Genomic DNA, 25,715 nt, shown 5'->3' on the forward strand with positions numbered 1-25,715 from the left:
TTGAGGAATACATATACTTTAATCGATTATCGAGTAATATACTAGAACAAAACCTAAAAGTCTTAGTTAGTGGTGCTCTTCCCCCTTCAAGCGAAGTCTGAAATGACTCCCCTGTGTCAATCTCTTTGTCCTGGCGTAAGATTAATCAATTTTTTCTGTTTTATCCCGTGAATTTTCTTCATTCTTCTTCACACCCATTCGAGTCGTTTCGGAAGTGTCTATTTGTTTCTAATGAATTAGTCCCAGAAGCGACAGTCCTATTAGCGACAGGAACTGTTATCTGTCCTATGAGCGACCGATTCATTTACATTGAGATGATGGAAGATGATATGATTCCATCTCGTGAAATATGTTTGCTCTGGCGTTATTAGCGCCCGAACAACCTTGGTATGAAATATGTACGTGCCAGTGATACTGTTCGTCAAATATATTTTTTCTCTACTGTGAGTGCAAATAAAACTTATTTTAATTTTGAGTTAGATTTGACATAAAACATATCAAATAATTTAACGAGACAACAGAGATATTTCCATGAAAAGTACATTCCTATGTAATTATTCAAAATCCAGTTGTAATATCCCCTTTCTTCTAAAGCTCTGTTTTCTGTACTTAATTTGATTCAAATCTAATTACTCACTAAGCACAGTAATATATTTTATTTTGAAAAAGTTAAACATGTAAGAGTTTCGCTAACTATCTACTTTTTAGACTTCCTAAGACTCTAGTAATAAAATGAAAAAAAAAAAAAAGTCGATGATAAAAGACAGCTTTTGAGATCCCTTACATCTGATTGGCTATTCTCAGCCAATCCCACCAATTACAATGCAGTTCACTCTAAACAATCCAAAAGATAAACAAACTCTTTAAACTACCTTCCCCCCTATTGTAAGTTACTAAAACGTAAACTAATTGCTTAATTTGCTTTCCTCCCTTGTTTTGACTTATACATAAAAGCTTGTTGTGTAGTAATCTGAAATAATCCCTTATAACTAGACGAACTGTTAAGTCCTGCGAGAGATTTGTAACTTGTGTAATAATTTCTTCGAATACACCGTGTTTTTTAGATTTCTTTGATATCCTCAAATGGTGAACAACTTTTTTCCATGGGCGCCCGGTGGGAAGGCAGGGGTCGCCCCCTGGCTCACAAAAATGTATACGTAATATAACAAACCACGTATATTAAATACCAGATATACCAGACGTGATACAGCAACCATGAAAATACCCCTCCCTAGAAAATTTTCTTCGGGCGCCCCTACCTCTTTCTGATTTCTTTCTTATGCCATAAACATATTCAATCTAAACTTATGCTCCGTATCATTTTAACATGATTTTTTAAAATTATATTAGAATCATAGACAAAGGGGGAACTACTCTAAATATTTACTTAGTTTTCCCCTTGATGTATTCATAGAAATTAATTCAAAATATAATATTAGGAAAAACGTATAAAAGACTGTTAATGTAATGAGAGCATTTTCACGTATTAAATTCAGGTAGAGCGAAATTTTTCATAGTACATTTTGTTAGGTTCTAAATCACATTAGCATGAAACAAGTTAAAGAAGAGAGAACCTTATCTTCTTCCATTATCTTAGTATGAACGAATCGGTGACTCATAGGGCAGTTAACAGATCGAGTCGGTCGCACATAGGACAGTTAAAAGTTCCTGTCGCTAATAGGACTGTCGCAAGTGGGAAGTATGTTGTACAAAGAATAGGGATTAAATTAAAGATTAAAATAATGCAATGGTAGTTGGAACGATGCAGTTTCTATTAATTACAAAAATAAGAGAGGAGATAGAATAAGTGATTTCTGAAAGGATTTAGTCACGATAAGTTCTAGTTAATCTTGTGTTAATCGACATGGAGAGGGAATTGAAGCGTTTGGAGGATAAAGGTGTTATACTACATTTTTTGAAACGTTGCATTCTGGTGGTTCATGCACGTGTTATATGTTAATCATGCTACGTAATACGTTATTTAGTGAGTCGTCGTCTGGGTGCAGATATTTAGAAACGATGAAGGCGGTATGTTAACGGACAAAGTTGTAAAAGTAAATTTTCCCGTCATATTCAATTTGTTACATAACACCTTTATCCTCCAAACGCTTCAATTAATTCAAGCACTAAGGCGAGATTTCTTGAAAATGGCTTTATTTAACTCTACTGTACTTTTTATACGTGTATAATATTTGACAGTTTGAGTATTTATTTATGTATGGGAAACATAAAATTTAAAGAAATAGACACAACAGCCACTGTGCAATGTTGCCATATGGATAGAGTGAAACATGAGAAGATAAAAATTAAAGTTTTGATTTTGCTGATGCATCGGCCGTTTCCTTAGTCACAATCGTTTTCCCTCCACATTCAGGAATATTTTCTAGTGATTACAAGTGATAGTTTGGACTAGTGTTCATTAAGTATTAATTTCTGATGCGGTTTGCTCTGACTATAACGCTAATTAATTTCGTGGAATTCATCAATAAACACTCTCTTAGCATCAACCAATTCATCAAAACTCGTGTCCGTAAAATTGCGCGATCCAAAGTTTGATTGCGTATATCTTTTGAACCAAGAACGATGAAGACCTGAGACTTAAAAACAAATATAAGCGTATTCTACGTAGATATTTTGAATATCATGACCAGTGATGTAATTTATAACGTTTTTGTGTAGTAACGAAAGGAAGTACTAAAAGTGTTTTTAAAAAATGTGCAAATTGAATAAAATCAATATTCAATTGCAAAAAACTGATTTCCTGTGGGTGAATTCCTGTGTGTATGCAGTATGCATCAATATTTATTCATTGGTGCGAAAATGTGACAAAGTTGATGCAATGTTCTCATGCAAAGAGGCTATTTAATGCAAGTCCTTAAAATTGGTGTTTTTAGACAGAAACGCGCCCCATGTGAATACTGTTGTCGTAAAATTACTGCAACAACTGTTTTAATTTTATTTTTTTTTTGGATTAATTAATGATAAGCAATGAGCATTTGCGCGTAATTGATAACCTGAGCTTTTATGCCGGTTGCCAGGTGGGTAATTTTTTATAGCAAATTTTTGCATACGAACTCAGGTTATCAGTTATGTGCAAATTTGCATTGCTTATCGTTAATTAATCTAAAACACATTTGTTGCAGCAATTTTACGACATCACTGTTGGCAGGGGCCGCGTTTCTGTCAAAAAAACACCCATTTTACGGACTTGTATTAAATAGCCTTTTTGCATGACAACACTGCATTAAAACTTTGTCACATTTTCGCACCAATGTATAAATGTTGATGCATATTGCACATACACAGGGATTCACTTATAAGAAATCAGTTTCCTGCAACTGAATATTGGTTTTCTTCATTTTGTACATTTTTTTATTTTACACTTTTATTACTTTCTTTCATTAATTCACAAAAACGTTACAAATTCCAACACTGGTCATGATCTCGAAAATATCTACAATAGAACATGTTTATATTTGTTTCAAGTCTCAGGTCTTATTCAAAAGATATGCACAATCGAACTTTTGGTTGCGCAACTTTACGGACAGACTGGACAAGAGTCTTTGGGGATAGAGGGAAACGTGAGAAATCAGATAAGCACTAGGGTTGTCTACAAAACAAAAAAAGTTGAGGCTGTCTCGTCTCGAGAAGATGTTGCGGAAATGATGTCTCGTCTCAGAAAAGTGTATCTGCTTCTATTGGAAGAACTCAATTTCGCCTGATATCTCGTCTCGAAAATTCTGATTTTGTGGGCAACGCTAATGAGCACCTGTCTTCTATGTTGAACTTGGTAATGTAGGATAATGATGAAACGATACAAAATTAGATAGGCCTCATCACAAGCTCCTGGCGGCTTCGCAATATACGGTAAATTCTGCACATGCTATACTTGTATTAATGCATATGTTGTATTTTCTCAAATTTCTGTTTAACATTTTTCGTTTCAAGCTTTCGATACTCTGAAAAGTCTCTAGTATTTTGTATCTGTTTCTTCCTTTGGAGATACGTATTAACCTATAATCTTCTTTGAAGTGCCACGGGGCATTTAGCAATTAGAAGCATTAACTTTTACAATGCTCTACGCATTGTATAGTATATTTAATGTAATCTCCTGTTTCTTTGTCCTTCTTATTACTGTGTGTGCAATTGAATGAATATTCTTTTTCATGTTCAGATGCAGATAAGTTGAGTCATGCAACGCGTTGTATGATAAAGTACACTTGCACTACCGGTTCTTCAATAGTAGCTCACACGAATAGTGCCATGTTGGTTCAGCTCTTATAGCGTGATATATACACGTCGTGCAGTAGGTGTTGTATCAGGAGAAAGTACACACTAAATTAGGATGAAAGAAAGAAAAGAAGAAAACAAACAAAAAATAAGCCTGGTTCTTAATCGGATTCGTCTTTTGTTGAACTTGGCGTCATTATTTAGGTCCTTTGTACACGCTATAGTTAGTGTCTTCCCTTTTTCAAGGACCTTTAGGGTACAATAAGGTCTCCCGGAAATTGAAAAACAAAATGCAAGGAAAAAAAACTGTGAATAAACCCTTAGGAGATGGGATGACCACTTCGATTTTTCTGTTTATTATGTTCAGCGAACTCACGAAAGAGTTCAGGGTCCTCGCAAAAACATAACTGCAATTAATATAGCTGCTCGACCTGTTTGAATAATTATCGTGCACTTGACAGGAGACGTTACGGAAAAATGCTACATGTTCCATTTGACCGTGATTACTAGTTTTACAAATGATAATAATAATAATAATGAAAAACGTTCTAGTAGGTAAAGATGATAACGTTCTGTTTCCTTAACGGTTTTGAATACCTGCGCCATCTTTGATTTTATCCTATTGATTTATAACAGGAAATTATATTTCTGTTTTCTTAATGTTTAATAATCAAATTTGATTTAAGTATAATAGGCCTACATTACACTTATATATCTAATGCAAATTCTTTTTGAAAAAGTAAAGAATGTTAGATCAGACTTGATGAAATCAGTAAAATTACATAATTAAAATTCGTTTCCATGTCTCCAAATTGCCTCTTAACCTTGTTTGTTTGCCAGAACAGTCGAGAATCATATGTATTTTGGTCGCTATTACGTTGCACAAGAGTTGGATAAAAAGTAATGGCAACATTGTTACAATTCGTATCGTACCTGGCTTTACGCACAAAAGAATTCCTGTTACATTTTTTTTTTTTTTTTCAATGTAATCGCCTCCCGTCTCTTTATCACCCTCTGCCACACATGTGGAAGGCGTCGTCGTACACCGTCAGCGCGTTAATCTTTGTCGAAGTCCGGCAAAGACCGCTATATGATACAGATATGGGTTGTCTTGAGCCGTAGTACTTCCCGTGAAGTGGTTTAGGTGAAAAGGTGTCACGGAGTTCCTGAAAACGTTGTTGTGGACTGTGTCTACATACAACTTCAATCTTGATCCACGCATGTTGTTCATTTTTCCGAAGCATATTGTCAGGCGCTTCCACTTTCTTCCTCTACTTTACGGCATTATTACTTTCGGCTGAATAACAAACATTCGTTATCATTCGACACACTTCATCTCTCAACATTCCTTTATCACTCTTCTAGCAGCTACTGAGTTCGAGTAGTGCTAAGACACAGCTCTATGACGTGAGAACAGTGTTGCCACTATCTTTTATCCAACCTCTATTTACAACGATTGCCCTGAGACTGAGTACGGGGATTATTTAATGTGGTATGATGAGTATAGAAGACAATCAGGGTGTGAATTACTGGCAAGATGAGGGATTTCCCCCTCAAATCACATTTTCAGCTCCTCAAAGAAACTAACTAAAGCATCCCTTCTGGATGTCCTTGTTCCCCCTCCCCAAACCATGTTTATTTATTAAAAAAAAAAGTTGATGTATAATGTCAAACTGTCCTTTGTGTTGTAATTTTAGTCTATTAGCTGTATTCCGAAATCAAAGAACTGCTAGCTGTACTATTCAGTTTCGGCTAATTTTATACTCACAACCATGGGCGGCGATTAGGGGGGCAGTTGCCCCCACACTTTTTTGAAGTAACCCATTAATGTATATAGTTTCATTTAAAAATGTAATGTTTTTTTATGTATTACTGGTTCATAAAAAATTGTGCCATAAAATATTTCCCGTTGCGTGAGTACATATTGGTTGTCTTCTCGTGGAGTTAAGCAAGGTACAGGAATTGCGTTTTAATTGCCATTCAAAGCAATTAATATTGCAATTGCGTATTTCTTTAAATTTCGTAGCATATGCTTGTATTATCTATTGTATTTCATTTTCTAACAAGGTACATTCGCGAAGTGTACCCTCGGGATTCGTGTAAAATTGATTCAAATGCAAAGTTCTCCTCGTCACAACGTGTATTGTACTAATTTTAGAGGCCCATACTGGTATTTATGTATCTTCATATATCCAGAATTCAATCATATACTAGTATAACGCTCAGACATGGACGGGCGGCCCATACTGGTATTTATGTACCTTCATATATCCAGAATTCAATCATATACTAGTATAACGCTCAAACATAGACGGGCGGCCCATACTGGTATTTATGTACCTTCATATATTCAAAATTCAATCATATACTAGCATAACGCTCAGACATGGACGGGCGGCCCATACTGGTATTTATGTACCTTCATATATCCAGAATTCAATCATATACTAGTATAACGCTAGTATGTAACTGGACATAAATATGGGCATGTGCAAAACAAAATTTGATCAAGTACTGCTTCTCTGACACATGCTACCAACCCGAGCTGCCATCTTGGATTCAACTTTCGGTTTTTCAAAAGGGAATAGGTGCAAGTGAGACATCAAATTCATCTACAATTTTCTCGGAAACTCACTGATGTAGAGGATTTTACTGTAGCTTGTACCGTTTGCAAGGTATTGCATGTTAAATCCTTCCAGGCATTTCGCGAATAGACATTGCAGAGTAATATAAGTTACACGCATATTTTTGATGTTGACAAATCAAAATAATTTCTAACTGGAAAAAATACTGTAGATATAAACAAACTCCTTACAACATTGGTGTCATAATCTTATTACATTTCTGTGAGTGATTGTATTACTTCCATGATATACTATAACAAAGAAGTATTGTATAACGGTCAAAATGCTTAATGTAAATTCAGATACGACCATATTTAGGTGAAGACCATTTCCGTATTGACGTATGTGTGTCTGTATTATGTACGTTCAGAGAATATTTCGTCAACGATAAATCACGTAAAACATTACACATACACAGCAGGCCCTACATAAGTTTCTATTTGATTCAATATTCATGAAGTACCTGACATTTAACACGCAATAGCTACGGTAAAACTCACTACATTAGTGATTTTCCGAGAAATTGTACATGAACTTGATGTATCACTTGGACCTATTCCCTTTTGAAAAACCGAAAATTGAATCCAAGATGGCAGCTCAGGTTGGTAACATGTGTCAGAAAAGCAGTACTTGCTCAAATTTGTTTTGCATATGCCCACATTCATGTCCAGTTACATCTAAAGAAACTAAAAGCAATTTTGTGTCCGAGCGTTATACTAGAGTATGATTGAATTCCGGATATATGAAGGCTCATAAATACGCAAATTACCAATATGGGCCGCTAAAGTTAGTACAATACACATTGTGGCGAGGAGAACTTTGTATTTGAATCAATTTTATACGAATCTTGAGGGGACACTTCGCGAATATACCTTGTAAGAGTAATAACATATATTTAATGTCATGTGTAGAATTATAAATTAAGTTGTTCATTAATCTCCAGTTTGAACATAACTTTTGCAAAACAAGCCTCATTATTCATTACTATAATTAATATTATCCTTTCTATTTACTTGTTTTGTAATCTTTTTTATTAAATAATCTGATCACACAATTTTCCAGACATAATTTTAAGATGTTCATGAGCAAGGAATCAGATCTCTTCTTATACCTTCGTTGTTTAAGAGTACAAAGGGCTAGTATCTACTTCCGTTGCTCTTGTCAATTTATTTAATAAAATATGAAATACGATATACAGTATTTTAACCGAAGAAGATAGTATCCTATTAGTTATACAACCTTTCGTCAAACACAGAGTTAGAAACAATCAGATAAACTAAGATTAATATACAAATATTCAGATGATTCCTTGCCCCCCCACCACCACTTTTAACGTCCAATCGCCGCCACTGCTCACAACTACTACAAAATACACATACTCCCTCTCCCTGTTTTCATCAATCGCTTAGTTTCACTATTTTATTGTGACTTCAGTTGTCCTTTAGCAATCATATCCTCATACACTTCAGTTTGTCACTATGAAGGTAAATTTGGATCGAAGACATGCATAGATCTTACATTTCACAGATGTATACAAAGTAAAATATTTCCAGTTCGACACCCAAATACATACATTTGGAAAGGCGAGTGCCGGTATCTCAGCCTAATTGTTGCTAAGTTCATTGATTTAATAAATTTCTTGTTTAAGACTTGTCAAATAATATTTGTGTGGAAAGAGGGAAAGAGTGTCGTTGTGTCATTTTGAATTACTGAGCCTCCAGATTTCTGTGTCCTGTTGGACTTAATTTATCCCTCTCCCCTCAATATCAATAATCTAATTTGCATACTGCAAACTTTTACATACTGCAGTTATCTAGTACATAACGCTAGTCAAGAGATTACGGTGTTGTTACGGCAATCTGTCAGGGTGGTAAAATGTATAAGAGCAGTGAGTGAACGTCCCATTTTAGGTTAAAATAGTTAAGAACATTTACTGAGCCATGTGCTCTTCTATGCCAAAAGTATGGGAAGCAAGAAATGTCACGGACCCAAGTTCATGATTGTCGAAAGTCATTTCCAAGTAGTCATATTTTCACTAAAGGCATCCAGTTCTTACTCAGATTAGCAAGATTAGAAATAATTGCTATATATCATTAAGGAGTGAGACGAGACCTGCTTGTAGCTTCTTCTCGAAGACAAAACATTGCTCAAGGTTCGGTGGTTCACTTCAGCTGGAGCTGTACGAGACGGTCGTTGTGAAAGAGGTATCCAAAAAAGGAATTCAAAGACTTTTTTTTTTTTTTTTTTTTGACAAGTAGCATCAACGCTGGTAGAAGCGTGTCGCTGTCCAAGGTCATTATCTTGAAGGTGATGGTGTAAAAAAGGCTGTATTTAATTTGCAGTAGAGATTTCTATAAAAGTTTGGTTTATTTGAGTGTACTAGTAAACAAAAAAAAAAAACAACCTATTTTTGCTCTCATTTTTACAATTAAATATTCGGTAGATAGGATTGGGATTTAGCGTCCCTCTCAGCATCAAAGAAGTAATATATGCCAAATTCTACTGTAGTATATTAACCATACAGCCACGAGAGACCTCAGTCAAGTGCTTGGCCTAAACCAAACATAGACTAATTCAAGTAGATGACTTACGATTTGACATGACCGATCAGCGTGTTCTTATCGCGTATTTTGCAGATTTGTGTGTGTGTGTGTGTGTTTGTAGAATTAAATATTGATGCTGTATGATAGCCAAGCCACGTATTAAGATGAAAACTTATCCTGAAGTATCCTGAAGGCGATTAATGAAGTATAGCCTAAGATTATGATAAACTTTTAAACTTTGATTTCTGTCTAACTGTGATTAACTAACTAACTAACTCTATGACTTATGGAACCCGGAGGTTCAATGCCGCGTTCACTCCCATCTGCGCCTAGGTCTTCCTAATGGTCGTTTTCCGATTGGTCTTCCAGTCAAGACTTTGAAAGCGTTTCTACTTTCTTCCATCCTAGCTACATGACCTGCCCACCTAAGCCTCCTAGACTTGATGACCCTAACAATGTTTGGTAAACCCTATAAATTATGTAGTTCCTCGTTATGAAGTTCGCCATTCCCCATTCCCGTTCCTCTTGGGTCCGAATATTCGTCTCAGGATCTTGTTCTCAAATCCTTTCAGTCTATGTTCTTCTTTCAGAGTAAGCGACCATGTTTCGAAACCATACAGAACAGGCATGATTATCGTTTTATATATTTTAAGCTTCAAATTCCTCGACAGAATTCGCGACAACAAGAGATTTTGAACTGAATAATAACATGGATTTCCTGCTTTTAGTCGACATTTAATTTCTTCGTGAATATGATTTTCGTCTGTCAATATTGATCCTAGATATTTAAAAGTATCCACTTTATCAAAAGAATTATTTAATATTTTAACGCATCCATAATTTGCTGTATTACTGTCCCGACCCACTTCCATGTATTTAGTTTTCTCTGCATTTACTTCTAAACCCATGTACCTGCAAGCGTTTAATAAGATCTCTGCATTGCTTGCTATTGTTCTCCTGTCATCCCCTATTACATTTACATCAGCAGCATATGCCATAACCTGGTGAATACCGTTCAACTCTAGACCCTGGTTGTTATCTTTTCCTTATAGCGTATTCCAGGACAAAGTTGAATAATAATGGTGACAACGCATCTCCTTCTTTCAGGCCTTTTTCGACGTGAAAGCTCGTGGACGAACATTTTCCTACCCTGACTTTGCTTTGGGATTCATTTAAACATGCCTTAATTAATCTAACTAGCTTTCTCGGTATTCCAAGTTGTGTAAGAACGTTGTATAATGTTTCTCTCCTAACCGAGTCGTAAGCCTTTCTAAAATCAATAAATAGTTGATGTACCAGAGTATTGTATTCCCACTTGTTTTCGAGCATTTGGCGAATGGTAAATATTTGGCCGATAGTTGATCGATTTCGACTAAATTCTCACTGATAATCTCCAATAATTTCATCTGCGTATGGTGTCTAACTGTAATATTTTCAAATATAAGACAAATACAAAGGGGGCTAGGAAAGTGTTACAGTATGACTTTTTTTTCAATGTTTCAGAATAGTTTGTATCACACATGACATACTACTCCATTCTTTAAATCCCGTCTTCAAACAAGCTCTGCCATGTTTCGTTTGAGATTTGGACACATACATCGTATCAAGACCTTAGGACGTCATCATCGCTCCTAGAATGCCCTCCTTTCAGTCTGTTCTTTACCTGGTGCAAAAGCATGAAGTATAGAGTGAGGTCAGGATTGTAGGGATGGTGCTCTAACAGTTATATTCCAGTGCTGGCCAAATACTCGAAGCAACCTTTGAAGCCATGCGCTCGAGTGTTATCATGGTGAGCAAACCATCTGTATATCCTTGAGTGGGCGCAGCTTCTTGAGAGCTTCGATAACTTTGGGTAGGCATTCCTTGCTATACAACTCCCCTATGAGTGTCTTCTGAGTTTCCAACACAAGTTGCTCCAAAAACAAAAGTCGCCACCATTCTCTTCACTGTTCGGGATTTTCGAACAGCCTGTATCCTTATCTTCGAACACACACTTTGATCCGAATCTTGGTCGAGATGTCGTCAAAGTAAATGCAGATTTTGTCACGTGTCAGAATACCTTTTATTTTCCATTTTCAAACTTTTTTAGCATTTCACGGCACCGTGAAACATGACGTATCATCTGATCAGCGGTGAAGTTATACGACACCCAAAGGATACAATGTTTCCTAACTTGAAGATGATCTCGGAAAGGGTATGATTTGCTGGTGCATATCTCTATTTGGTGGTAAGTTCACATCTGCCAGTCTCAAGTATTTATTGTACTGCGGCAATGTTTCTTTCAGTCGCAGACGAAGACAGTCAACCTAATACTGGAACATCCTCCAAGTCCAAATTTCCTTTTTGATACTCTTGGTACTACTTAAATATTGTTGTGCAATAGCAATCCTTTCGAAGTACAGAAGCTACGGTGTATTTCGTTTAAACACTGATCAACACTTAACCCACGTGCAAAATTGTTCGATGTTCAATTTTTGACCATGACGACACCACTACTTTTTTTTTTTTCACTAGCACAGCTAATCTGCAACTGACAATGGGAATGTGACTAGAGCGGTTACAGTGCGTTTTGAGCCTGTTTAACCCTTTCCAGATTTAGGCTTTTTGGGCTATTTTTTAGACTTTCAGTCAAGCAGCTACTGCATCGTCACTATTTATCCTACAATCATGGTTCACCTCATTCTCTTCAGAATAGAGCTGGCTTTCAAATGGTACTACTTGCATGCTCATACCATATACCAGAAGCGGGAAAAATTATGTCAAAGGGAAAATTTCGGAGATAAATATTTTTCTCGCACTTTGCCCCCCCCCCCTGGAGCGGCCCTGTGTGAACGTAGCCACCTAAAAAAATCTGATAAATAGTACTTGGTATACTGAATGTGTGTGCCAAATTTCAAGTTTCTATCTGGAACAGTAAGGGCGGAAGAAATTTTATGAAGAATTCCCACAATGCCCCAAATTACCACAAAACACTATGATCTCAGGGAAAAAAATTCCTGAGACATCCCTAATTACCCTAGGGTCATGTTTCGTCCATCATTCTCTTCAGAATAGAACTGCCTTTCAGGCGGTACCATTCACATGTCTCCATCATGTATCTAAGGCGGGAAATTCCCGAAAAAAGGGATTTTTTGGTCTAAATATCCCTTTTTCAACTTTTAGCCCCTCTGGATCCCCCCTGTTTTAACGCATAAATCCGGAAAAAATCTGTTAAATACTACTCGGTGGACTGAATGTTTGTGCACAATTTCAATCTTCTAGGTGCAAAAATAAGCTCGCCATAAAATCTATATAACGACATTGCCCCATATTCCCCTATACACAAGTATATTTTGATAAAAATTCCCTGACACATCCCTAATTACCCTAGGGTCATGTTTCGCACATCATTCTCTTCAGAATAAAACTGGCTTTCAGACGGTATGACTCACGTGTCTCCATCGTGTATATAAGGCGGGAAAATCCCGAAGAAAGGGATTTTGGGGGTAAAAATATCCGTTTTAACTCACAAATCTGAAAAAAAAATCTGGTAAATACTACTCGGTGGACTGAATGTTTGTGTAAAATTTCAATCTTCTACTTGCAAAAATAAGCGCGCCAAAAAATATTGAACATAGGCTTAATAAATGAAAAAATATATTTTAGACTTATGACGTCGTCACCTCCTATGTCTGGACGCAGGAAGGTGTGAAACCATATGTAATGTCTTTTACAATGCCTCTGGACTTGAACAAAAAAAAAAAAAAAAAAAAAAAAAACCGGACGAAAAAGCTCAGATAGGAGAGTTATAACGCAATGTACCATGAAAAACGTGTATGGTACAAATTGTACCACAAAATCCCCAAAGGGTTAAATATGTTCTAACTTGCAACTGTTTGTGATGATCGCTCACGTCGTATTACAACACTTTCCTAGCCCCTTTGTAGGGTAACATGTTTCAGAGTAAATTATCATGTGTAATTTTCGAGGAAATCGAGCAAAACGAATGTTTATGGCGCTAGAAAGTGTGTCGTTTGTCACCAGTAATGATTGATAGTTTTTATTGCGTATTACGTAACTAATAAACTTTGAATTAACGTTTTCTTCTTTATTTTTCAGATGGCCACATGATTAATACAAACTGCTCGTCCTCGCACAACAGGTAAGTTTTAATTCTAAAAACAATACTTTTTGAATGAGTTTATTTTTACTTTTAAAAACTTTTTCGAGGACCTTAGTTCATATATATTTTTAATATTACTGCTTAATAAAAACAAATACTGTAAATGCGTTTTCCAAGCTAGGTACTTGACTTTTTGTATCTTTCGATTAAAACAATCATTCATGACCATGTGTAGACTACGCGAATATTTGCTATATATCCAGTGTTCGAAGTGGAAAAAAACAGAGCCGGTATGTTTTATTACGATTTTGACTTGACATACCGACTACCTAAATGTTGAAATGCAGTGAGGGTATGTTGCCTAAAAGATTGTATTTCTATTTACATAATGACTGAAAACCATTGGAGAGTTTCTCTGTAGTAACGCGGGAGGCATGTAGAGACTTTGATTCCCTCCAACTTTCTGAAACAAAATATCCCCTTACGTTGTATTATAGAGAATTAACACGAAAATGCTCAAAAACCGAATGAGGATATTAATAACTTCTTGCGGGAAAATTCCCGGTCCCACACTCGACTGTGGAGTATTCTAAACACCGGGAAGGTCCACTCCCACAGCAGACAACTCCTAAACCTGTCCATGCTCAAAACACGGCATTTATATGCATTTAGGCAAGAAGCCACACACATATACATAAGAAAGAAACAATTCAATATGGCACATCAAAATATAAACTAAGTGAACTTCGTTTAGAACACCTCATTTTATAAACAAAGGTAGGAAAAAGATAACAAAAATGTCGGTATTGTCACCTTAGAAATTATTCTACGTAAGAAATAAAATCTTTTTGCGTGCAAAGCTATTCGTCAATTACTGCATCTACTTTCCAGCGACGGTATATTTTAATCATTGGAAAACCAGAGGCGGTATGACATACCACCGCATACCGTCTCACTTCGACCACTACATATATCTAGTCCCGGCTTTGTTCCCTTGTCTTGAAAATTTACTTGGTATGAAATCAAACGTACGACAATGTGCAGTAGAGGTATGACCTTAGATTAAAACAAGAATACACTTTACTCTTAGAGAGGTTTGAATTAAGCAGTGACGATTCAGTAAAATTTTCCCGTAGCTTGTTTGTTCTTTGTTACTTTTGTATTGCTCCATGAAGTACGTACTTTCCAAACTGGCAAGGAAAGGACTTCCTAATCAGACCTAGTCCATTTGATAAGAAATCCGTGTGTACTAAGTTTTGTATTGCTAGACAGAATAGGTACGAGGGGAAATCGTGTATTGGTATACAAGCTTTTCCCTTACCGTATATCTATTCCGTCCATTAATACAAAACTTGGTACATTTATTTCCTAACCCCTATAGTATGTTTAGAGATACCTTTGTATGCTTTTACCCAGGGCCATTCCAGAGGGGTCCAAAATTGATGGGAGGAAATTTTCCCGACATTCTCCCAATTTTCCATGTTCAAGTATGTTATCAGCCCCAATACATAGCACCTCTGGCTAGCTTGTTTCATGCTGAAGAGAATGAACTATAAACCATGACTTTCCAGTGAACAGTGTTGATACAATAGCTATTTCATTGCGAGTTTACGATTTCTTTTATACGAACAGGGTCAATGGACCCCAGGGACTTACTCCGTTGTCCATGCCACCTAACTTTTTGTGCATGAACATATCTTTGTTTGTTTATCAAATGGACTAGGTTTGATAGGGAAGTTTCGTTGACAGGTTCATGTCCTTTCCTTGTGAGTTCGTAAGCTGATCAAAGAGAGTACCGTGTAGGCTAAAAGAGTTTATAGGTAATTCAATGCATTACCATTTTAAATCAAAATTGGCATCATATGTACTAACTATACCTATGATCCGAGAACAAGGAGGGACGTGAAGTTTATAAGATTAATATAAAATAAGCCCCAGGTGTATTTCTGTACCGATCTATAACTAGATCCGAATCTGTAACTTAATACAGGTTAAAGTGCTACTGGAACAAAAATCCTAGAACCGTAAAGTGGTTACGTAAAATATAAGTTTTCCGCTCTGTAAGCGCCATTAAACACGTTTTACTGTATTTGAACTACGATTTTTAATGATTTCTGAAGTCGAGAGGTACGTTATTGTTAGCCAGGGTTTCCTAATTTTGTATTCTCTGCCTGCCTGGAAATAACATCATCTACAGTAGATTGCAAGAATACTTATTGCGCTGTTGAACGATTTACTGAACCTATTCTCACGATGTAACATCGTCAGGATTCCAAATGTCAAGCCAAACCATTGTTTCAGCTCAAGAGTTATGAACGAGAGGAGTGTGAAAAGATTTAGTGAACTATAGAAAAAAGCGAGAAAAGAAAGAAGAATGATGTAGAACTCCCAAAACCCGTTAGATCAGCTGTACCATCTACAAATATGTATAATAGCAAAGGAAGAGCATTTCTGAAAAGTTGAAAGAGATATCATACTATTATTATTATTATTATTATTATTATTATTATTATTATTATTATTATTATTATTATTATTATTATTATTATTATTATTATTATTATTATTATTATTATTATTATTATTATATTATTATTATTATTATTATTATTATTATTATTATTATATTATTATTATTATTATTATTATTATTATTATTATTATTATTATTATTATTATTATTATTATTATTATTATTATTATTTTACAAAATGGACAGAAGACGTATAGGTAAGCCAGTTTATTTCGTCATTTCTGTGTTAGTAGAATGTCCATATAGTGTATAGGCCCTACTTCCAAACAACTTGATTGCTATGTGAAGAAGCATAGGCTGCCTACATTTCACTTTTTTTTTCTAATCAAAAATGTGTTTCATTCATTTGTTCTTTATTATGTTCCTCTTTAAACATACTTGAACAAAAACAATTAGCACTGTATACAGTGTACACCACGTGAAGAAGTTTGGTTGGTTTGTGATAAATCCGAGTTTGGTGGATTTTTTCGATGATTTGTCGCGAGATGATGATGGGCACTCAAAGCAAACACAATCTTCAACACTTATCTTGTCAAGTTTAAAGCGCCGAAACCACTCGAAAACTTTTGTGAAACTCATAGACCCTAGCATTCTTCTTGATAGCCTGTTGAAGTATCTGGTAAGCTCCCGTTGCCGATTTTTTGACTAGGAAGCAAAATTTCAAACATTCTTTGTTCCTTTTAATCTGCCATAACGATTTCGCAGGGGGCAAACGAAAATAATTAAGAAAAAATAAGGAAAAACAACACTATAATCAAATATTAACCTCTTAAGCAGACGCTACGTGGGCAAGGGCAACTGATTTGGGAATTGAGAAGGTCTCTACTATGCCTAGGAACGGTCGCGCGCTTTCAATCCGGTTTCTTTTCAGTCATTCTTCATATTATAGGCCTAACATTGTTTCGAGATGTAACTCGAGATAATGCAACATAAATAATTAAATTAAAATAGTACGGTCTTTAAATTGTAAATAAATCCTCACAATAAGTTTAACACATTGCCTGCAACCAATTTCTTTAGCGTGACTCACAAACTAAGACGTTTCTCATTCATCTAGTATATTTTTTTATAATTAGGATAGACAATTGTCTAGTATGATAAGCTTGCTAATTAAAAATTGAAATTGTATAAAATATATAAAATTAAGTATACATTTCTTCATGCTTATCTGTAGTTTCTAGATCACTCCTGCACATAAACACAAGACGTCTTTGTTTCATGTAGACCTTGTAGATTTGAATGTATGAATTGTATATTAATTTTATGCTGTTAATTATCTTTTTCAAAAATTGTTATTTCTATGCATGATATTTTGCAGGAAAGCGCTCTGCTGTAAAATGTCCGTAGAATTGGATACATTTTTGGAAAGTGGCAAACGGTAAGTGAACAATATATATATGAAATCGTTTACATAGTATAGTACACAAAGACTCTTATCGGAGTCGTAAAATGATCATAAGTGACTGACCACATACAATTCTTTAAATATATCACTTTTACACTACTTATTTGAATACTTTTTTGTTTTTGTTTATTTATTTTTTTAAGAACAACTATTTTAGAATTTTTACTTAGCGGCATATATGCTTTCTACTGCTATGCAGTTAGAAGTGAGACTCGATAACTATTTGACATCGCAGTCGCAGTTCTCCAATTCACTTCACGCTGATAACTCTCTTATTATTTATTAGAAGATGGAATGTAATAATACCAAGAAACATGTTTGCAGATATTCTAAACGATATTAGACCTACAATTCAGAATATGTTTGCATTCATTGATGCTTTTAACGGCTCTTAGTCTCTCACTACCATACATATGTAAAATGGAATATATGGGGCTAAGAAGCTTCCTAGGTAGTAGAGGAAGAGGTTCACTTTTCTTATTTTCTATTTCTTATCTATCTTATATATAAAAGAGAACGCACAAATCCTTTGTTCCCTCATCACGCTAATACGGCTGAACCAATTTCTTTCATTTTTGGGGGGTTATTAGGATTTGGACCCTAGATGGTTTTTATCATATCACTTTAATTTTCAATTACCAGTGTCTTGAGATAATTGACCATTCAAGTGTCCATAACGTACAAATCCTTTGTTAGTTCATCATAGGTAAAAATAAACGTATTTATATGCAACCCGCATGACCGTGTCACTCGGCGGGTTAACATAAATGACAGGCGATATAATGTTAACATTTACTGCAATCTACTATGGTTTTTATCATATCACTTGAAAGCGAAAAAGTAAAAATTATCTAAGTAACAAAGTTTATTGCGTTCCGGGGTGACCCCAGCGAAGCGGGGTGAACGCTGCTAGTCTATATATAAAAATGAAATTGTTTATGTTCGTGACTTTGTACCTCGTGAACCACCCGACTGAACTCCATCAAATTTTCAACATAGATGGGGTTCGAGCCTGTAATTGATTTTAGCATTTCACTTTGACGGTACAACTTAGGGGATTGGGATATATATATATATATATATATATATATATATATATATATATATATATATATATATATATATATATATATATATATATATACTAGCTATAAAGTGTTTAATAAAAATGAAAGTGACTGCGTTTGTAACTTAATAACTCTTGAACCACCCGGTCTCGGTCAAATTTTCAACATACATAATTTTGCGGCCTGAGATGGTTTATATAATTTCACTTTAACGGTGAAACTTAGGGGAGGGGGAGATATTTTAAAATGATCGAAAATGACCGATATTAGCGTCGAATCGATAGTTTTCGGGGTCGCTGAGATGAACAGTGACACTTTCGATGCCGTTTAAATCTAAATTCAGTTCCGCAACTTGGGGGAGGGGTATATATATATATTGTAGTCAAACTCTAACATGAATTTTTTCAAGTTTCTTCGGTCCATACTTTGTAGAAAAAGTTGCTTTGTTTAAAATTAGCGTCCCTTTTTCAGCACGGAAGCTATACAAGGGTGGCTTTGGAGCTTAAAGTGGAATCCAGATCACCACAAAGCACTCAATGCTCTTCCTTCTGAAAATCAAACACGGGACCGCACATACAAAAATCACGCGTTCTAGCCTCTAGATCAGCATGGAGGGCTTGCCAAGTTGGAAAATTATAATTCAGTATTCATTAAATTTCTGTTTAATACTTATGAAAAAATTGTAATTTATAAGCTGCAATCTACTTCTGAAGCTAACAGATATGTTGTGATTTACACATTCATATAAGTAGTGAGGTCATGAAAGTCGCCTATTATTTTAGTGGAGTTCTAATCCTTACTCATATTTCCAACCGAAACCTTGATTGTAGCAAATAGGTGTAGGTTGGTTGTTTTTGGAATTTAATGCCCCTTTCAACACTGAGGCTGTATATAACATGGACCTGTAGCTTAACATGGAATCCAAACCATATAAACTTCCACCGGAGATCGAACTTGGTTTTACCCTATATCCAAGAGGAAGCTTGATTCTAGCAGGTTTTGAATCTGTAACCACATCAGCGAGCATCATAGATATTGCACTAAACGGTGGTTCTATGTTTGTCTATACATGTGAAATTTATTGTACAGAAATTGTATAGTTGTACAGCAACTATACTCATTGTATAACACTTATTTGTCGTTGAGGATCTATATTGGGTAGCCATGGCGCCTGTCAAGAGGGTAACTTCTCTCTTTCTCTCTCTCTCTCTCTCTCTCTCTCTCTCTCATGTGAGTTTGTGTGTGGGTGGGTGGGTGCGGATGCCCCGTAGGCCCTAGTTTAGCCTCATTAACAGGGTTTGCCCAAGTGGGCCCAGCCCGAAAAAAACCACCGGGTTTTTTCGGGTTGGACCCACCTGATAAAACCCACCTTAAAACCCACCTGGGTTTTTGAGCTTTTTGTTAATATATTATTGATACAACCAAGGTAATCATATTGAAAGTGATTTTTATCAGATTTTGGTCTTTCCGTGGGCGAATTGAATGCTTTTACGTTAAGGTATACAATAACATTCAACACAAGACCTTTATAAAGTTCTGAATGCACTGAATGGAAAAAAAAAAAACTTACCTTAGCTTGAGATAATTAAGTAACAAATTAATGTATCGATTATGCTTATAGCCTATTTGAAGGGAAAAAAATGCAAGTTTATACTTTAGAAAATACTTTCCGTGAATAGTGTGCTCGCCAACTCGGACGTTGTCCCTCATACGTTTGACGCGTTTAAAGGCATAGATGCCGGTACTGCCAGTAAAATGTAGTGCATTAGTAAAACTATTAGTATTATTTCTTACCTTTGATGGTAACACAAGTATTCTTCAGTAAAATTTAGTTTTCCAACAACAGTTTAGTGCAGTTATTTGTAGGTACTCTTCAAATAAGCATTCTGTAGAATCAACACCAACAAAAGCGTAAAAATTCGTCAAATTTAAAAAACTCGATGCTCAGAGTTCCGAACTACGTACCGCTTACTATTTCAAGTGCTGAATTCGAACTTTCGTACTAGTGGAAGTTTCGATGTACAGTAAAGGGAGTTGTATTTTAGAGGGAGGAGGAAAAAAAAACACGTCCCGAAAGAAGTTCTCGGGAAATTCCCCCAATTGAACGCACAAAGCATCGGAACTGAATACTTCAACAATAAAACTATTTATTTTATGCTGGAAGATATTTAATTTCATTTAAGACATTCTGAAACATCCTAACTATATATAAAACTACATGAGCTGACAAATTATTGAGCCCTTCCTGTAGGGCTACAATGATTAAATTTGGCATGATGGTAGCTTTCCGGGACTAACCGACAGAAAAATTGCCCAAAGTGAATATTTTTAATTTTTAGGGGGTCTAAAGAGGGGATGAAAAATTTCCCCATGTTATTTAAATGGACCTTTTTTGGACCTATAATATCATGTTTTAGGTACTTAAAATTGGAATAAAAACTTGAAATTCGGTATGCTTGTATGTTTTCGTAAGCGTTACCTAACTGAAACATCAGAAATAAAAAATCCCAACCGTAGAGTGGTTTTATGGGGAACTGAAAAATCTTTTCCATGTTATTTATATGAGGCGTCTTCTACATCCCAAAATGTTTAGGCCCTTCCAGCATGATTAGAATGATTAAATTTGGCATGATTATAGCATTCCAGGACTAACCGACAGGAAAATAGCCCAAAGTGAATATTTTAAATATTTTTAGGGGTCTAAAGGGTGATGAAGAAATTCCCTTGTTGAGCTCCTCCGTGGCTAAGCGGTTAGCGTATGCACCTTTGGCGTGGGAGACCCGGGTTCGATTCCCGGCGGGGGCTCATGTGGTTCGGATTCCACATTAATCAGTGGGTCCACGTCTGATATAGCCTCGCTGCTGAACGGGACGTTAAACCCAAACTCAACTCAAATTCCCTTGTTATTTAAATGGGCTTTTTCTTGGGATACAAAATCTTATTTTTTAAATAGTTGAAATAGGAAAAGAAATGATAGAATTGTGGGTTCAAGAGATGCGAGGCCGTAGGCCGAGCGAAGACAGTGTTTGGGGGGCGATGCTCCCGGGTGGGCAGATTCAGGAAATATGAAGAGCAAGTTCACGAAATTCACTGTTGATGCAAAGGGCAATAGATAAGAAATGTAAGGCCGTAGGCCGAGCAAACTCGGGGCAGGCCCGTAGCCAGCCCGAAAATGTAGAGGGGACCCGGTGGAAGTTAGGGGAGGCCCGATCCAAAAATTTTAGTTCATCCCATATTATAGTTCATTTTCAAGCCTACCGTGAAAATTTTAGAGGGGGCCAGTAAAAATTTAGGGGGGGCGGCCCCCTAGACCACCTCTGGATACGGGGACCTGGGGCAGAGCCCCCAGCTAGCCAAAAGCTAGTTTATTTTATAAAATATGAATTATATCTTTCTTAATAGTCTTAAATTAATTTTCTGGAAAGATCCCTCTTGAAACAAGTGCTCGGGAAATTCCCGTAATTGAACGCACAAGGTATCGAAAGTGAACTTCAACAATAAAAAACATTTATTTTACGCTGTTAAATTAATATAGTTGGTGTTCATATTTGGCAAACGTCACTAAGGCTTCTGTGATGGTTCAATCTGCATTTGTTCGTTCGTCTGCTTGTACCACACATACTACAGGGAATCACTTCCGGTCTTTTAAGTGTAAATTTTCAGAGTACAAGCACGAGACACACTAAGTTTCCTGTATAGATTTTGGCGGCATACCAACGTAAAATTTCAAAATGGTGACAATTTATTTTTTTCAAAATAGCGGGTATGCAGGCTACAAAGCGCAATTTTCGGTCTTTTAAGTCGAAATTTTTAGAATAGAAGAACGAGGTACTGTAAATTAGGTTGTATGTATTTTGGCGATGATCCAACATAAAATTTCAAAATGGCGGCCATTTTTTCAAAACAGCAGTGATTAGAAAATTGTTGCAAGTTGTGACAATGATAATCTTGAATTATAAATCACATTTTAACACTTTTACCCCAAAGACATTGAAATATTTTGATAAAACCCAATTAAACCCGAAAAAAACAATAAAACCCGAAAATACCCGAAAAAACCCATATGGGTCCAGGTGGGTTGGGCTTTTTCAGAAAAACCCGGGTTTTTTCAAACCCTGCTCATTAATATGTGGGATAAGAATGGGTATAAAATTAAATTTTCAAAATGACTGAGATGAGCTTTTGGAATTGGGAAAACTGGAGATTCGTTTGAATTGGCATTTAGAACATACCGGTAGCTAGTACGAACCTCAAGCTAGGAATTTATCATGTCGCTTTGATTAAAGGGCGTATTCTAGAGTAGTAGGGTGTTTGAAAATTTTTGCCAAAACTTTCATTAAAATGCATATCCAAAGGGAGAAGGAGATAAAAATATTTTTCATAAACCTGTTCTCCTTGTGCAAAGAACGGCGTTTCTGTTAGTGGGAAATACAAGGTATAATTGATTTGTGAAAATCGAAAAATTGAGAGTCAAAATAAATGCCATGCGAAATATATATATATTGTATGTATCTCGATTTCTTTTAACGTTTCATCGAAGAGTCTCTTTCATTCCTAGCAAAGAACTACGTAATAAGTTCTGTTATTGTACAAGAGAATTTTGCAAAGAAATGTCATCTTTATTTCTATATAGGAGAGTATTAACTACAACAGTGAGTGTATGACAATGACAAAAATGTATACGAACTGAAGATCAGAACAAAACGTTATAATAACGCTGTTGATCTCATCGGAAGGAGAGATGTTTTCATTTTTTTTTTTCTCACGAAAGTACTGAGTACTGAATGAAGCTTTTTTTTAATTTTAACTCTTTATTATTTTAAAGGAGTGATGTGCTCAGAAGGATAGTTATTTCGTGATGCTTTTCTATTTCCTTTTCGTAGCTAGAGTCACGTCCTCTGACCGCGAAGTAGTAGCCTTAAGGATCGTCATTTCTTTTATCCCATACTGGTTTTTCATTTCTTTTTTCCCAGAAAAAAGTATATAACGAAGTATCCGTAGCTTAATCGATAGTTTTACACACAAATAATACACACCTAGTTAGTATACCTACAGAACTCAAGACTTTTAACACTAACTAAACATTACTAGCTTGACGAAAGGACGTCGTTCCGGAGCTGATCAAAATTTGTAGAGACAACTTGTGATTCATTAGTCAGTTGCAGGCAAAAAGATGTAAAGTTCATCACATGCGTGGCAGAAAGTCTTGCTATTGCAGTATACAATACGACAGTACATCAAAATACAAGCGAATAATATTTTTAAAAAGCTATTAGGAAAATAAAACAAATAGCAGTGTCACAGCGCGTGTTTTGAGAAAGAGCCCATCAAATTGGTGGGGGTCATGACGTCATCTGATTAACCTTCAAGAGTACAACGCAAAAGGCTTATTTTGTTCTCTCGCAAATGCTGTCTAAAATGTTTTATGGGATCCAAGAAGATATATATATATATATATATATATATATATATATATATATATATATATATATATATATATATATATATATATATATATATATATATATAATTAAGTAATTTTGAGATCCGTACGTTAACACAGCCGGTTCAGAGGGGTCTAAACTGTTGAAACAGTTTTTTTTTTTTTTAAATACTAATTTCCTCGAATTTCTCTCTTCAGGTTTATGATACGGACATGCGAATGGTACTGTTTGGAAGGTTGCTTTAGTCTGAAAAGAATGACGTACGAACCAAAATCCTAGAGTAAATACTGTAGTAATGATGTAGTAGCTGCTTGACTGAAATCCCAAAATCCCAAAAGGGTTAACATGCTCAATTTTACCAAGCCAAGACTTAAATGTAATATTGCATACTTTAACATGAAAGAATATTTCAAATAGATTTTTTTTTTTTTGAGTCTTTAAATTTGTCAAGACATTTACTATCATTTTACCGTCATATTCCACGGACAGATTAGAATTTTGCTTTGTGCACAATATGCTAATCCGCTAATCTCAACAGTACTGCGATTGATCTATGAAGCAAGGATAATGCTCATAATTACTCCCACATAGGAATACATGAGGAATCGATACCGTAGTTTTGTCTTCTAAGTCCTGGCCAAAAGTGATGGAAATCCATGAAGTACTGTGGTTCTTGAGATTTTGCGTCTCCCGTCAGGCCCGTATCCAGGTGGGTCTAGGGTAGGATGACCAACCGTCCCGTAAAAACGGGATTGTCCCGTTTTTTCACTCGCATTCCCGGTGTCTCGAAAAAATCTCCCGGGACGCCACAATGTCCCGTATTTACATTGGACACTTTCCAATCGCTAAAATTTCCTAATCTATATTATTTTCTAAGCTATGTGATTATATTGGAACATATCTAATTACTGAGCAACATCACTACGACGTTTGCGATGGTGGATGTGTTGGCTGCACTGTTTCCCCTCCCAGGTCTTCTCACTCCAAGACTTCCACTTCGCAGATGACAGTGCAAAAGACTGAAAGCCTTATGAAGAACAAATGTAACCTGTTTGTGCTCTCGAGCTCTCGTGGTTAAACTGTTAGCGTGCGCACCTTTGGCGTGGGAGACCCGGATTCGTTTCCCGGCGGGAGCTCATGTTCGGATTCCACGTTAGTCAGTCGGTCCCGTCTCATATAGCCTCGCTGCTGAAAGGGATGTTAAACTCAATATCAACTCAACTCAGTTGATTTTCTCTCTATTTTGGGCCGTGGAAAATTGAGGCGCTGTCATCAGTACAGTACAGTGTTTTCGTGATTTGACTAGACAATAATCCTTTAAGTGAAGCATAAATACAGTTTATCTATAACGAGCTTAGTATCTCCCGCACGGAATTAAGAAAATTGAAAGGAAGTGCAAAAACAAATGTTATGAATGTCAATAATGGAAAGCATGCTTAAAGCTATGTCTAAAAGAAAAGAGGAACAGTTTTTATCATTTAATGTAAAATCCTTTCTCAAAAGGAATGAAAATACGCAACAACACAAAATCAACTTCAAAAATGAAGTTAACGAGTTTTATGAAACTTCCATTGAATATCTAAGGAAAGTTCCCTACTTTTTCAATATTCAAATGGATGCTGTTGAGCATGCTCAGTTGGGGGCAGGTTGAAAATAGTGTTGCTTACTTCAAAGAGAAAAGTATTGAAATAAATGATTGTTTCCTTTTCTATCACGTGGCTTCGTTGAAGGATTTAATTAATAATAAGAGATAAAGGAGCGGAGAAA

At 35.8% G+C, this 25,715-nt stretch overlaps 1 protein-coding gene across 1 annotated transcript in view; it reads left to right on the plus strand.

The window, feature by feature from the left end:
• fng (Fringe glycosyltransferase) overlaps window positions 1-25,715 on the plus strand; it is a 166,548-nt gene that overhangs the window by 24,515 nt on the left and 116,318 nt on the right. The window contains exons 3-4 of the mRNA XM_081751440.1: window positions 13,496-13,538; window positions 17,351-17,410. Coding sequence (XP_081607566.1) covers window positions 13,496-13,538; window positions 17,351-17,410 — 103 coding nt within the window. The remainder of the gene's footprint in view (window positions 1-13,495; window positions 13,539-17,350; window positions 17,411-25,715) is intronic.

This window comes from Thermobia domestica, chromosome 3, assembly GCF_964235325.1.
Source record: "Thermobia domestica chromosome 3, izTheDome1.hap1.1, whole genome shotgun sequence".
Lineage (NCBI taxonomy): Eukaryota > Metazoa > Arthropoda > Insecta > Zygentoma > Lepismatidae > Thermobia > Thermobia domestica.